The sequence below is a fragment of the Hipposideros armiger genome, unplaced genomic scaffold (genome assembly GCF_001890085.2).
Source record: "Hipposideros armiger isolate ML-2016 unplaced genomic scaffold, ASM189008v1 scaffold_34, whole genome shotgun sequence".
Lineage (NCBI taxonomy): Eukaryota > Metazoa > Chordata > Mammalia > Chiroptera > Hipposideridae > Hipposideros > Hipposideros armiger.
Window position 1 is genome coordinate 169,255 of NW_017731384.1, and position 16,509 is coordinate 185,763.

The 16,509-nt window shown below is 36.7% G+C and overlaps 1 protein-coding gene across 2 annotated transcripts in view; it reads right to left on the bottom strand.

Annotated features, from left to right (window-relative positions):
• Positions 1-16,509, bottom strand: part of NSF (N-ethylmaleimide sensitive factor, vesicle fusing ATPase) — a 129,687-nt gene that overhangs the window by 35,345 nt on the left and 77,833 nt on the right. For both annotated transcript variants that reach the window (XM_019637775.1, XM_019637774.1), the window contains 3 exons: positions 10,393-10,488; positions 7,359-7,515; positions 4,439-4,572 (listed from right to left, as the gene is read on the bottom strand). In XM_019637775.1, the coding sequence (XP_019493320.1) occupies positions 4,439-4,572; positions 7,359-7,515; positions 10,393-10,488 (387 nt within the window). The remainder of the gene's footprint in view (positions 1-4,438; positions 4,573-7,358; positions 7,516-10,392; positions 10,489-16,509) is intronic.

Sequence of the window (16,509 nt, forward strand, 5' to 3'; positions counted from 1 at the left end):
TAAAATCAAATTCTAGTGCTTTGTTCTTTTGTTCATTTAATGCCACTAATAGAACTAGTAAAACAGATTTTTTAAAAGTGTAGATGCGGTGGCGGGATGGCTCAGCTAAAAAAAAAAAAAAAAAAAAAAAAAAAAAAAAAAAAAAAAGTGTAGATGCAAAAATGGATAATGGAATTAAAATTTTTAAATAGAATGAAGTTGGGGGAATAACATAAATGGGGGAAAAAGAGGAAGATCTGTGAATCCTTCAACTATCTCATGGAACATATGGTATTCCCCCCCAGAATGTGAGGATAATACCTCATACAGACTTGAGCAGTATTGAGGAGTTTATCTATGGAGAAAGGACTTATTAAGCAAATTAAGAGAAGCACAAGGTGAATTTTAAATTAACTGAGAATAAAGTACTCTCATTTTTTAACACCGTCCATATGCGAACAAAAAGCAGTAACCTAATTACAATTAAATCTTAGATACTAGTTAAAGCAAGCCTAATGACCCTCTCTACTGTCAAAAACTCTTACCTCTTGGTTTAAGTAATAAAATTGTATACAAATATATCCATGAATTAACTATCCAGACCATCCCTCTTTAACAAATATTGTTATAATCTTTATGAGTTTCACAAACTATTGCCATTGCAAAACATTTTTAAAAATCTTTAAAATTGAGCATTTAGTCATTAAAATGTAGCTGAAGGAATAGTTAGATGCCAATCTTTTAACTATGAAATTGGCAAACACACATTTTAATAACATTGAGTGTGGCTGAGAGTCCAAAGAAATTGATGCTCTCATGATGGGGCTGCTAGTGTAAGTTGGTACAACTTTCTGACGAAGTGGGCTCCTATACATCATTAGTATTTTGACATAAGAGTTTTGATAGCAATATTATAAAAAATCTTTAAAATATTCATATTTTTACCTTAGCAATCCTGATTCTGAGAATTTATCCTAAGGAAAAAACCAAACGTGTGTACAACAATAATGATAAGTAAAAATAACCAGTACACTTTATTAAGCACATATTATATCCCAAGGCACTGTGTGATACTTTACATAAATTATCATTTTATTTAATTCTCGTAATAACCCTATGAGGCAGCTATTAATATTATCTTAATTTTATAGATGAGAAAACAGAGGCTTATAGGTTAAGTGACTATAACAGCTGGTAAATGTGGTGCAGCTGGGATTCAAATTCAGATCTATTTGAAACCTATGGCCAAGTGGTCAGCCAGTAAAATATGATGCTACTCTAAGAAAAATCTATTCAGAAAATGGGGGCAGTAATTTCCCTAGTTTGTTAGTTCTTCTAACAGAATATTATTTATAATTGTGAAAAAATCTGGAAACAACCTAAATGTTCAACAAAAAGGGAATGTTTAAATGGATATTATATAGCTATTAATTTAACATAATATTCAGATAAATTTTAATGACACTGAAAAAAGGTCAAAATATATTAAGTGAAAAAAACAGGTTTAAAATAGTATGTCCAATGTGATCTCCAATGTGAGTGTGTGTGTGCGCGCGCGCGTGTGTGTATGTGTGTGTGTGTGTGTGGAGAAGAAAACTGAAGGACAAATATGAATTCATTTTTATTTTCTTCTATGTTCTTTTCTACGTTTTCTAAATAATTTTTGTAATTAGGAAAAGCTACATTTGGGGACTGGTCGGGGAAAGCACAAGGAAAGAACTGTCCTTCCTCTCCAGAGTTATAAAACAACGATAAATTATTTGTGCTCTGAAAAAAAATAATTAAAACATCTTCTTCCCATCCTCACACTAAAAAAGAAGGGAAGAGAACAGTGGTGGGAGGTAGACTACAACTACTAAAGAATGGCATTTATATTTGACTTTCAGAAGCAACCTGGAAGACTTAGCACCTTTAGACGGGTTTGCACCCTCAGGCTTTTGTTAACCTATCATTAGGGCAACAATGTGAAAATTATTTGCAGGGAAAGATTTCGCAATATTTCTAATATAGTTCTAAGACACCTATGCTTCCTCCTTTTCTGTTCTGCACTTTTGTTACAGGGAATAATATTTTTTCCCCAAAGAAATCCAAAAAGTATTTAATTTATTAATATATATATATATATATATATGTGTGTATTTATTATACTGCTGAAACAGAAATAATGTTTGTAAATCTAAGGACGCATGGATGCTCCAGACAGTGAATCATGAATCGAAACAATTTTGAATAAGCTTGTATAGACACTTATTTTCATATTCCTTAGCCTTCTACTCATTTACAACTCTGCCTTGAAAGGCTTCAACAATTTAAAGATTAAATCATAAGTTATTAAGCCATTAATTTAACCATTTAAGCCTCTAAAATCAGCACATATTACCTTCCCCCCTCAAGTCAATTTGCAAGAGATTAAAATAATAAAAATGATAATATCTCACACTTACAAAGCAGCTTTGATCTACAGGAGCCTAAAATACTTTTTAAAAACTTTATAGAAAAACTAGGACCATCCACCCACATCTCAAAGTACATCTGAGGCAGACGTTGGCAGCTGGTGAAAAGTACTGGAGTAATTTACCATCTGCCCAGAAGATGACTACTTTTGAACAAGTATAAGGAATAGAAAGAGCTAGAGAAGTGCAAACAGAATTAGCTGTTCAATTAAATGGTAAGTTTGATGGCCACAGATTCCAAGGGCTATTATTTAAATTTTCACCACAGGAAATGGCTAAAGAAACAAAGAACACTGACCCCTACCTACAATACAGAAGTTACTAGTCCTTGTGACTCTGTCCGGGTTTTCTCAAGGAGAGATACCATAGGTTTCGCCTCAGACACAGAATAAACTGATTGTGATATTTAAGTTCTTTTTGTGTCTGGCAACATTTCCCTCTCTTTCATACTCAATTTCAAAGAGCCTTATAGAGAGTATTTATCTTGACGTTTCAGTGTGTAGGGCTGGAATCCTGCTCCAAGCAAGCTCTGCCTCCTCCCTTCATTTCAAGCGTCCTACACAAATAATTTTCTGCCACCTGCACAGACAAGAGACTAACTTTTCAAACGTATTTTTTGGGAGTCTGCTTCTTTTTAAATATTACTTTCTTCTTCAGTCTCTTCCCTAGAGAAAAACGGAAGTCATTCTATCCTACATCTTTATAAAGCGAGGGCCTCTGAGCACCGTAAAGGAACACCTGAGCTGTCTTCATGAGGTAGCACTCCAATCTCAAGATTCTTTTCCCTGATTCTGATTTTTCCACATCTCTTTAACTTATAGTCAGTTCTTATCTATAAAAGATTGAGCATGAAAAAAAAGGATTTAAGTAAAGAAATACTTCAACTAGATACAAAATAAAATCTCTTCACTGTATGTGAGTATAAAATCAGAATACCAATGGAAACACAGGCTACCAAGTGAGATGAAACAGCCATTAAAAGTCTTCATCATTGATTTCTGTTGTTTTTTAAAGAGTAGCCAACTACTATCACAGATGCCTTATATGACATTTGCTTGAATGTATGAGAGATGCACCAGATGATCTTAAGAGTCATTTCAGCTCTATGTTGTTCTAACTTTCACTGATAGTTCAAAGCCGCCATATCGAGGAGATGACAAAGGACAGTTGGATAAAGGAAGAAGGATGAAGACTACATTAAGCTGCCAAGCAGACTCTGATTATTATCTAATATGGCACCATCCTTTAGGGGGGTTTGAAAATATCTTTCCAATGATACACCTCTGTATACAGTCAACTTAATTGACCTCTCACAGTATGACTTTGTACATTGATGGAAGAACTTAAAATCTCAAATGAATTTGTTTCACTCTGTTCAAACACTCTTAACTATGATATTTCTTTCAATTAAGTCAATACAAATTTAAGAAATAAAAATTAATCATAATATGTACTAAACAAAGCATAATTTGGTAGATAAAAGTACTCAAATAAAAATGCATTGCAAACTTAAACATATCTAAAGCAGTCGCTATTCCCAATTCTGCTGATAATTTAGTTTCACTTGAGAAGAACATAGTTGCTATGGTTTTTCTATATACTTGTGTCCAACACTGAACACACACATATATATGTGTGTATGTATGTATATGTACATGTGTGTACATATATTCATATGTGTATATACCGGGGGTGCTCCCAAAATGTATACAAGTGGACACTTTGGTCAACGTTGCTCAAGCAGTAGTTTGCCGTAATCAGAAGTGTCTGGATGCTGATGGTAACCACTTGTAATTGCAGAAGTCAGATGTGACTTGTATTCATCTTCTGTTATAGGAATATATTGAGTACTACAATTTTAATAGTTTTCCTTTCTTAAAATGTGTATACATTTTTTTTTGGCACCGTGTGTGTGTGTATATGCAAAGATAGATATATATGTACAAGTACACGCATATACACATGGAAGAGATAGGAAATTAAAATGAAAGTAACAATCTTGATACCTTTTTCATGGCCTGACACTTGGCTGTCTCAGAAAAGCCAATCATCTTATCAGGGGAACAGATCTTGATGAAGGGGAAGTTGGATTCCTCTGCAATCTTTGCAGCTAAGGCAGTCTTTCCACTGTGAGGAGGGCCTGCAGAAAGACATGAGCACGTCAGGGGAAAAAAGCCAACCCAAGCAAAGAGGAAGAAAACAAGTTTAAACTTTTATCCACAATGTACTGAGGTCTCAACTAGTTGCTCATTAACATTTCCTGACACAGTTTCATGGCAGACATGTTTTCTCTTATTTATTAGCAACTAAACTTAATGAACTGATTAGCATTTCTCAAAAGTATGATGAAATACATTCCTTCTTTCTTCCTCACATAGCCTTAATCTTTCAAACTTCTGGCTAAATATATAAAATGCAAGGGTTTGGCTTCTTAAAAAAAGTGCATTCCAATGCATATCAGTATTTATGTTACTAGCGCTACCAAATCATTTGTCTAACAAAAAAATACACTCTTAGGAGATGATATTGGGGACAGGGAAAAATTGCCTTACAGAAGCAAATGTGACTTAAAAAGCTAGAATTCTTAAAAACGCAGGCTTTCTCATGAAGGCAACCATATCTACAAACTTACCTGTATTTAGACAGCTCTTCCTTATATTCCCTTCTGTGTAATGGAAAATGTGTCCCTCTTCCACCCAGAAACCAACCAATTCTTCCTTCCCATCTTCTCAGAAACCTGACATTATTGATGGTACTCTTTCCCCTCTATGCTCCACCTCTTCCTTCTCCCTGAAGCCTTTCCAACAGCATTTAAACATGCTCTAGTCTACCTGACAATAAATAAACCAAAAAACTCTTTCTGGACTTCACAGCCCTCAGCACTACTCTTTCTTCTCCTCTCAAAATGGAACTTCCCCATGTGATTATCTCGCTGGCTGCCTTCACCCTTCACCTTCCACCCATCCTCAAACAAACCCTATGGCTTCCATTCCCATGACGTGGAACAGGCCTCCATCACGGTCGTCATGGCCTCCAAGTCACCAAATCCCACAGACACTTTATCTGCTGGACTTCTAAGAATGTTTGATACAATTGGTAAGTCTCCTCTTTCTTTAAATACTTTTTCTTTCTTGGCTTCTGTGATAGCACATTCTCTTTTCCCCACTCTTACCTCCCTGGTTACTCTTGCTCGGTTTCCTTTGTTAACTCTTTCTGCTTTACTTAGTCCTTCAATGCTGACACACCTCAGAGATCACTTCTAGGCCCCCTTTTCTTCTCAGCCTACACCCTTTCTGTTACTTCATCCACTCCCTTGGATTCAACAACAGTCTATATACTGACAGTTCATGAATGTATATTACCAGCCAGACCTCCCTTCTGAGCACCAGACCTACACACCCAATGGGCTACTCAACATTTCCAATTCAATGATCTTACCGGAGCCTCACACTCAACATGTCCAAAACTGAACTCACGATTTTCCCCAAGTGTGCTTTTCCTCTAGTGTTCCCAACCTTAGTAGACAGTACCATTTACCAGGCCGTGTATACTAGAAACCTGGGGATCATGTTTGCTACCTCTCCCCTATTCCATCTAGCTACTTAGTATTTCTAATCTTTAGCTTCCTTAACTGCAAAACAGGGATAACAGCCGCATCTATCCTCAGGATTGAAGTGGGGTTTAAATGAGATAATATGTGTAAAGTGATAGTACAGTGATGGGCAAATAGTACAAGTTCAAGGAATGGTAACAATTATGATTAATAATTAATGAATAGTAATCTTCACAATAATAATTATAGTTTCTTTTATTCTACCTCCTAAATATTTCTCAAAATGGTCTACTTATCTCCATCTTCACTACCATGGTTACTTCAAACTACAATCAGCTCTCATTAAAACGAATGCAACTGCCTCTAACCACTGGTCTCTCCACATGTTTTTTGCCCCTCCAATCCAGTCTCACAAAGCAGTCGTGATGTTTTGAAAATACAAATCTGATCACATCACTTCTTCTTAAAACCCTACAAATGGCTTTCCATTGTCCCTCAGATGGAGTCTAACTTTTTAACATGGTCTACAAATCTTTGCATGAACTGGCTCCTATCTACTTTTTCATGTCTAGCCAATCTCCCTTTCTCTTGCAGTCTCCTTCCTGCCCAGGGCTCTGCCACAGGCTGGTCCCTCTACCTGGAACATCTTCCTGGATTAGGCTATCTGGCTGGCTTCTCCCCATTCTTCAGGTCTTGGCTTCATGTGTTTCTCTCAGGGAATCCTCACCCCCAAACCTTCAGAAGGGTTAGACTCCTGCCATGTGGACTCGCTGAACGTTTCTGTTGTACTAATCACAACTATGAACAAACAATTGGTGAACAGAATGTCCTTCCCTTTTTGTCTGCTTGGTAAAATCCTAACTGATTCTTCAAAGTCTAAATTGAATACCACCTCTAAACACCACTCTAAATTAGACACTAAATTAAATTTCCTTGACCACCGCTGGGCAAAATGACTTGCACTCACACACACCTTGACACATATACCCTGCAGTTAGGAATGTGTTTACATGTCTTTATTCATGACCAAACTGAACTCTGAGAATGTCTTTGTATCCCCAGGAACTAGTTCAATGTCTAAAACATAGTGAGTACTCAGTGAATATTCATTTAATTGAATAGAGTACTATGTGGTATTATACAGTCTATGAAGTAACACAGAAATTTAGATACAAAGCTAGTTGCTATCATTCATCAGTAACATTCTATCCCCAAGAGAACTTAAACTCGCACTGGTACATAGACTAGATTACTAATTTCAGAAGATGAACAGGTTTAGAAATGAAAATAATTCATTTTCCTGGAATGTGCTAAATGGCTTTGTAAAAGTGTTTCTTATATACTTTTAATGCCCTCTCATCATTTTTGCTCACCTTCCAAAAGGACGCTAACCAATGGTGTGCGGTCACTGTTCTTAGTCTGCTGAACCAGCAGCTCCCCATCTTCAAGAACTCGAGTGACTGGGTCACCCCATTTGATGATTCCATTCATAATGTAACTCGCATAGTCTTCTTGGTTTGTGCCAAATGCCTATGGAGGAAAAGAACAGCTTAAAGCATTTTGAGAATTGGTATTAAGAATTAAAATATTTATGTAAAAAAACCTGAAAAGCAAAAAAACCCCACAACACTGTTAATAATTTCTCATTTAACCATTTAATTTTTCACCCAACTGGGGGGATGGGGAACCTGCATTGGGTTATTTAATGGAATAAAACAATAGATTCTAGACTCAGATTCTACCAGAACACAAGCCTTCGTAATCCCTGAGAAAGGGTACATTCCAACATGTTTGTTTCTGTATGGAGTATACAGATTATGGCTTCTGTTAAGAACAAAAAATTATGGACTTAGAAATTAGAAACCATTGGTTCAGCAGACAAAGATAGTACCCAACCAATGACCATAGGTGTCGGGAATTACAATGGGAGTATAAAATGGCCATGAGAAGGTCCTGTTCACGTCAACTTGGTGGTAGGGCATATAGTTAAATGGCACCAAGGTATGTATGTATATGTGTGTAAGTACAAGACTTAAAATGAGGGCAGCTATAATGAAAGACTGAAGGGTTAGGAAAAGAAAGTACAAGCAATTATTATATATAATAATTTTAATTGTGCTTACTACATATTGGAACTTAGATCACATCCCTCTCCATTTTCAACTTCTCACCTCAAATTGTAACTGCCATCAAACCAGCTACCAAAAGTAGTCAATAACTTTAGTACTTAGTTACTTAATTGAATTGTATTTTCATAAGGTTAACAGGGAAAAAAAAAAGAGTAGGAAAACATAACCCAATGTAATGTAAGGGTCCTATGTCTCGAGAATTTCAAATTTTTAAAAATTATCACTTCCTGGGCCGGCCGAGTGGCGCAATGGTTAAGAGCTGGCTTGGGACGCCAGAGGGCCCTGGTTCGGATCCCACATATGAGGGCCAGTGACACTGCCCTCCACAGCTAAGATGCTGAACAACAGCTCAACCTGGAGCTGGGCCGCCATGAGTCGCCGGCGACGGCGTAGGCTGCAGCCCCTGCTGCAGTGGGTTGCCATAGGCTACCGTGTGTAGCCAGCAGCCAGCGTGAGCGGCCAGCAGCCGCCGTGAGTGGTTGTCCAGAAGCCGGCGACTTATCTGCCTCTCCTGGGAAGAGCACAATGATGGTACCAATTTGGGTCAGTGAAGCAACGTCCTCCACAACTAGAATGAAGAATAAAACGACAGCAACTTGTCTGTTCCCCTCCCCCCAATTCCCCAGCGCTGTTCCCATCCCCCCAATTCCCCAATAAAAATCTTTAAAAAAAATTATCACATCCTTCAAAAAGTCAATTTTTTAATACCCGATGTATGGAATAATTTTAACGCTTCTTTAGAACTTGCACCGCACAGGAAGTGTTCTCCTGTAATGCTGTCTGTCATACTGTAAACAGTATATAGTGGTCTCATTACTCTATTACTTTTCCACCAAATCATTACTCAGACCTCTCTTTGCTCCTTAAATACACTAGTCCTTTGATTTCTGAGTCTAGAGGGAAGTCCTCATTCCCTGGTCTGGATATCATGAATGCAGTGGCTCTGTAAAAAGTTATAAAGAAAGAGCCTAATGAACACTGGTTGAATGTAGGAAATATGTAGATTGGCTGGCTTTTATCTTAAATTATTTCAAGTATAGACACCAAGCCTCACAGCAGCCCCTTTAAGATACCTGAACCAGGAAACAGTGACCCTCCCCGGCTACACAATATGTACGAGTCTTCCTTACTTATCCTATCATTTAATTTTTTGTTTTATCCCCCAGAACCTTGGAATAAAAAAAAGTAAGTTATTACAATACTTACTTTACTTAGTTATCTTAGTTTCTCCTTTCTGGTAGCCAAATTATTTGTCATTAAAAAAATCACAGAGTAGATCAGTTAGGCTGGGCTCTAATATTTTTGGTAACTATTACAAATGACAACAGCAAAAGATAAACCATTTCCATTGCTCAGTAACTTTTAAAAGTACTTATTTTCTATTTAAAAGTCACAATATCATAAAAAAGTAGACAGGACACTAAAGCGAATTGATTTTTGTCTTGAAAGGAGATGCTTGCAACAAATATTATCAAGAATATATAAAGAACTTCTACAGATCAAATAAAGAATAAACAATACAACAGAAAAATAGGCAAAGATGAGAACCGCATTTCACAAAAGATACTCATATGGAGAAATGCTTAACTTTATAAGTAATCAGTGAATTGCAAATCAAGACCAAAATGAGATCACATTTTACAGCCAACTGAATGGCCAAAATTAAGTCTGACAATACCGAGTGTTGAACCAATAAGCACTGGCCCCAGTCATGTAAAAGAGAGTTTTGAGTGCATTTTAAGATCATTTGCACCTTTTTTTAAAAGGGCACTTAGGAAGGTTAAGAGTCCTTAGAAACTACAGCAGTTAGAGGAACTACAAGTACTGAGCAAGAAAAAGGCATGCCTTGGAGGTTGGGGAAAGGTGAAGAGAGAGCTCACTGTAAATACCATCAATGACTAACGTATGGAGAAAGGGTGAATTAGGATGAATTTTGTTTTTGGTAACTTCAGAATGCATAAGAACCAATGAGAAAACTCATTCTAGTTCAATATAAAGTAAGAGCTAATAATTAGAAAGTCTCAAAATGGGATGGTCTGCCTCATAAGATGGTGAGCTCCCTATCATGAGAACTATTTCAGTAGTTATGGTTAACTACCCAGCCATTAGTTATTGAACAGATGTTTCTTATATTGGACACTTCTAGTGCTGCGATTTTCTGATTTTTAAAAACTACATATGACATAACCTTCCATAACACTGGGTAAAGTGGCACTTATTTTTCTCCTGAGTTGTTGTTCTTTTTCTGGCTTATACATCACTCAGTATTCATACTCACTGGTTTGATATCATTCTCCAAAGAAGCGAGGAAGTCTCCTCTTGTCACCTGCAGGCTCTCTGCTTTCTCCATGTCCACTTCGACTTTAGTACTGGCCTAATTAGAAATAAAAACAAAATGTAAGGACTTCCAAGATTTAAGAATATTTTTGGCCTAAGAATGTAACTTCTGAAGATTTTAAAAAGCATTATTTTCACAGACAAAAAAACCTCTCTCTCAAATTCACAAACATGTATACCTTTGCCTAAACAATTCTTCTTCTAGAAATTTATCCGAGAAATATATTCACAAATGTGTGCAAAGTTATATTACCGCGACATCTACTACAGTCATCTGTAATAGGAGAAGACTAGAAGCAAATTAAATGTCCACCAGGCGGGTACCAGTTAAGTAAATTATGACGCATCTGCACCAAAGAACACTGGATAGCCATTTCTTTCTAAATGAGGCACAAAGAGGAGAAAACACATACAGAGGGTCTCTATGAACAGTGGCTCTTGTCCTTGGCTGTATATCAGAATAACCTCTAGAGCCTTTAAAGGTATAGCTGCGTAGCTCCACCTGCTTCAGGGTTTTGACCTAACAGGTCCAGCAGAGGGTCTATATTTTTTAATAGGCATCTATATTTTTATAAAGTGCCACTGGGAATTCTGATGCTCAACCAGGTTTGTAAACCATTATTCCAGGAGACCGAGGACTTAAAACTTTGCTTTGTACTCATGCTTTGTGCTTGAGGATCTATGTGCCAGCTCCAAATAGTCTGCTTACTGCACCTGGAGCTGACACTTAGAACAGACATCTGGAGAAGCATCAAGGCCTTTATCAGCCTTGGAGCTGCCTGGGCCTGATGAGTGATTGAGGTACCAACACACTTTTTAATGTGACTGGGCTCACTCCCAATAGCACAAGGCAAGTGAGTCTAATTCTTAAAATGGTACTATGGTTTTAAAAAAAAATTATCTTTAAAATAATCTGATTATAAAAACAAAAGTATGTTAAGCAATATCAACCTTCTATCGATTACTATGAAATATGAGTCATGTCCCTTTAGGAACAGACTGCTGAGACATATAAAATGATGGACATCTTTTTCAACTCAGCTTTATGGGTTAAAAAGAACTATGTCGGGAAACTGAATCAATATGACAAACAGAACACATTTATTTATCTCCCTTTCTGCCCCAAATCCCATGAAATGACAGAAAATGAGAAAGGTTAAAAAATATAAGATATATCAAGAAGTTTTAACACTGACCTAAGAGGAGTCTGAGAAGGAGAGAAGAGAAAGAATGATAGAGAAAAAAAATAAAAGACAGAAGAAAAATAATTTTCCTGCAGTTGAAGAAACGTGTGTCTGCATTTTAAAGGGTTCAATGAGTACTGATCAGGGTAAATGAAAAGAAGCCCACACCTGCCTAGACACACTACTGTTAAGTATCAGAGCACCAAAGGTGAAGAGAAAGTCCTAGAACCTTTTAGAGACAAAAACAGGTTACCTGCAAAGGAACCACAATAAAACTGGCCTGATACCTTTCACTGACAGCACTAGAGGCTAACAGCGGTTCTCAACCTGTGGGTCACGACCCCTTTGGGGGTCGAACGACCCTTTCACAGGGGTCACCTAAGACCATCGGAAAACAAAAAGATATTTACATGACGATTCATAACAGTAGCAAAATTACAGTTATAGAGTAACAACGAAAATAATTTTATGGTTGGGGGTCACCACAACATGAGGAACTGTATTAAGGAGTAGAGGCATTAGGAAGGTTAAGAACTGCTGCTCTAGAATATTGTGCACTTGTCCAAAACAATGAAGACTTAACTATATGAACATGGAAAGCTATCCAAGACATATTGTCAAGTGAAAAATATAAACTGCAGTACAAGTCCATTAATGTTTTTTGAAGCACATATGTTTATGAATGTAAATGTAAAGAAAAAAGACTACAAAGGTATATCCCAAATGCTGGCTACCCCTGGAGAGGGAGCGAGAAGTGGCGTCAGAGATGGCCTTTCTAGCTTCTCTTTACACATTCTGGCATCCTGGAGTCTTTTTCAAGAGAATGTATTCATGTATGACTTCGACATTTTTACAAAGATAGAAGGTAACAAGTAATATTTAAATAAATAGACCAATATTCTACTTAAATAAAGAGAACAAGTAGCATTTAAATTGTTAATAGGGTTTTCACTGGCACATATTAGGCTTTCGATAAATATTGATCACATTTATTTGACATCTCTAAATTAAAAAACAAAAAAAAGGGAAATGGTGTTTATGGGAAACAAGCATCTCCATGAAAGAATTATGATGCTCAGTTCATAATACAGAAATCTCTATTAGCTTTATAGTTTCTAAAGTATGTTCGTATACATTATCTCATTTCATCATACCCATTAGCTCATTTTATCCTTATATAAGCCTGGAAGTTTTCTTAAATTAAGGGTAAGAAAAATTAATTAAGGGTAGATATAAGACTTCCTTCCTAGGTAGTCTTACATAAAGGTTTTAAACTCTGATTAAAACTTTTTGACACATCTAAAAGGATTCTACAAGGTGTAAACCCAGGTAAAAGTGAAAAGCGAGTTCTGACAGAATCCTATTAAAATCCCAATGAAGCTACCAGATTCGCTTTAAATGTCATCTCCCTATGGAGCCTTAAGTTTTTACCATGATGTTTTGTAGTCTGAGTTCCTCTTATAGTCATTTGAAGCTGAATTCAAATGATACTCAGGATAAATGAAAAGAAACATAAAAATACGAAGGGAAAATCTTTCAGTGTTTGCCAAAAAATATGATAGATTTCAGGACGGAAGCTGGTGTGAGACTTGTCTTTTCACTATTAAGAAAGGACTCCCCCAATGAATTAAAAGTGAATTATGATGGACTGGGTAATTTTAGAACAAGTTGTTTTTAGGCACTCCAAGAATTTTAGGAGTTACCTAATGATAAACAATTGATATTACAATTGTAAATGCTTCCTGCCTATTCATTAAAATAAGTTTTCTAAGGATTTCTCCTAGCTAACTTTCACTATTTTATCAAAATCAGTGAAATCTTATTTTTAAAAGTTCTACAGTTCTAAATTTTTACTCATTCAGAAAAACCTTTTCTCATTTGTCTGAATTAGTGCGATTTTCCCCTGCATTTTATTTATAACAGCTAATCAATATAGAAGAGGCAACATCTTTCAGCTTATACCTGCAGGAACTAATACACTTGTATTTCAACACTAGCAAATATCAAGTGGTCACCCTTAAATTTCATAACCTTTTAAATCTGACCTTTCAGAGTTCTTATCATTCCTCTTAAATTAAGGGGAGAATGACCTTAATCAATCAAAATTCTACAGAAAATAAGAAATAATTTTATTGAAATTCTGCAAATATAAATCAGAGCTTTGATTCAGTTGTAAAGTGCATGTGTGTGTGTGTCTTCAATTTATTTCCTTACAACAGATCAGAACAGGAGAAATTTGAGTTATGAATCTTCTCTTCCTGAAGCGTAAATTCCTTTCAAGATAAAAACCACCAAATGTCACATGAATTTTAGTGGACCACAAACATGGGTTCAAGTACAAATGATGAACATCAGGTATTTGTGATTAGATTTTCCACTTGTTTCAGAAAATCTGAAAGAGGTTTAACAGGGGAGACCTGTTTAGTTGGGTCCACTTGATTTTAAGCCTAAATCTTTTGAAAAGGGAGCAAAATAACACTACTAATGGCTTTTCATTATACAAAGAAAGAACATCATAACAAACAGTTGAATGTTGGGTATAAGTTCTATACTGACTTTAAATCACAAGTTTCAAATTACTCATTCATCAATCACTACTAGTGAGGCTATGAACATCCACAGCAATGGGAATACTAAAACTGTATGCCTTTTGTTCGGCTGAGGAGGAGTCTTGTCGGGAAAACAGTGTTTAAAGAGCTTTTGACAACACAGATCTTTTAAAATGCAGAAAAGGAAGTAAATGTTAGTACTACTTCTTTTTTGGGGGTGAGGTTAGTGTCTTACATATCTTTCCGTTCCTTGAAGGTCCTACAAGTCCCTTACATTAGATATTCTATAGATACTGTAAAAAATTAAAAGTTCTTTGGTACAAAAGATGTTGATCACAAGTTCATATGCATCACCTGAAGTTTAAAGATAATCCAACCACATGGGAAAAAGCGAAGGAAATAATGTCCACTATTTGCATTACCTCTTACTTGCAAAACTGAGGGATAATATATTCTGTACAGAGGTAACTAACATATTAGTTTTACAATTATAAAAATGATAACTGCAAATAGTCAACAAAAATCAGAAACTGAGAATACTGAAAAGGATGTATATCCTCTCAAATCAGCCAATCATTAACAAAAATGGAAATAACAACTAACAATTACACATAGTTTGTAAGGCACTTCCACATACAGTATTTGATTTCGTTTTCACAAAAATCACAATGAAGTAGGCAGTTGTTACCCCTTGACAAATCAAAAACAAAACAGTGAAAGAAGTGTAATGCACAGCCACACTTTATAACTATGAAATGTGATCTTTCCATCATACCTCATTGCTGCACATGTAAACCTAATACATGCTTAAAGAAAGCATGTTTCTTAGTGAGACGATGGCTTAGACACATTTTGGGATAAGATTATCATGGTAAAAATGGCAAATAACTAAATAAGAAAAAAATCTTGTGGCTAACATGAAAAAAAATCTAGTAACTACTGTAGAATATATTAAGAAGCACTGATGTGGTCTGAGGTGGGGGGCAATGCTCACATCATTTACACAGTTTTTCTTGAAGTTACCATCACTTCTTGCTAAGACATTTCTTATGGCAAGTAGAAAAAAGGAAAAGGAAAGGAAAGGAGAGGAAAGGGAAGGGAAGGGAAGGCAAGGGAAGGAAAAGGGAGGGAGGGAAGGAGGAAGTAAGGAAGGCCCCATCTTATAAAGGACCCAATATTATATTCCTACATTATCTAGACCTTTGGCTTTTTTTTTTTTTTTTTTAACGCATTGGTACTGACATCCTCCTCCCTTCTCCCACTGGGTCTCCAGTATTTCAAAAAGATTTTTCTCACCTGTCTAAAGGGGCTTCCTCCAGCATGGCACTGAGCTAGAACCAAGTCATTTTTAGTATGTAGGGAAATTATGACTTATGGATAGACTTTGATTCAGAATACATAAAATATAAGTTTACTAATTAAAAACACACTTACTAAACCCCTACAATGTTCTCAGTATTTAGACCTATTTGAGATACTGTGGGAGATTCAGAGATGAATAAGATGTGAATTTAAAGTCTAGAAGAGGGGTTGACAAACATTTTCTGTAAAGAGCCAGACAGCAGATACTTTAGATTTTGTGGGCCGCGCAGTCTCTGTTGCAAATACTCAGCTCTGCCACTGCAGCATGGCAGCAGCCATAGACAATACATAAATGAATAGGTGTGGTTGTGTTCCCAAAAAACTGTATTTATACAAACTGGTGGTTGGCCAGATACAGCCCATGGGCCATAGTTTGCTGACCCTTGTTTAGAATCACTGATAGAATGTGCCCAAATAACTAGAACACATTCGACCTAACTGTTCAGGGTTTTATATTTCCTGCAAGAACAGCAACGCACGTTCCCCTCTCTTGTCTGTTTCAACAACTCCACTCCCCTAAATGCTCCACTCGACGCAGCTGCCGAGTGCTCTTCTGTTTTAACACTCTGCCTCTGCTATTCTTACAACTCTTCAATGGCTTAGCACTCCCCACAGAAAAGAAGCCCATACTTCTTAGCACGGTATAAAAGGCTCTTTGTGCACCAAGCCCTGCTTCAGTCTCCTGACTTATCCCTCACAGTCTCTCTCTACCTCCCCTCCCCTCCCTTTTATGCTGAAGCAATACTGAATTACCCTAACACACATGCTGTTTTGTGCCTCTGTTCCTTGGCATATGTTGTTCCTTCTACCTAAAATGCCCTGCCCACCAAGAGACACATCTACCCAGAGATTCCTCCGTGAAGCTCCCTCTCACCCCACAAGTGGACCACATCTGACACCCTTCACTTCCTTACCAGCCATGTCCTTTCTATTCCTGCCTGTGGGCGTTAGGCTGTGAGCGGC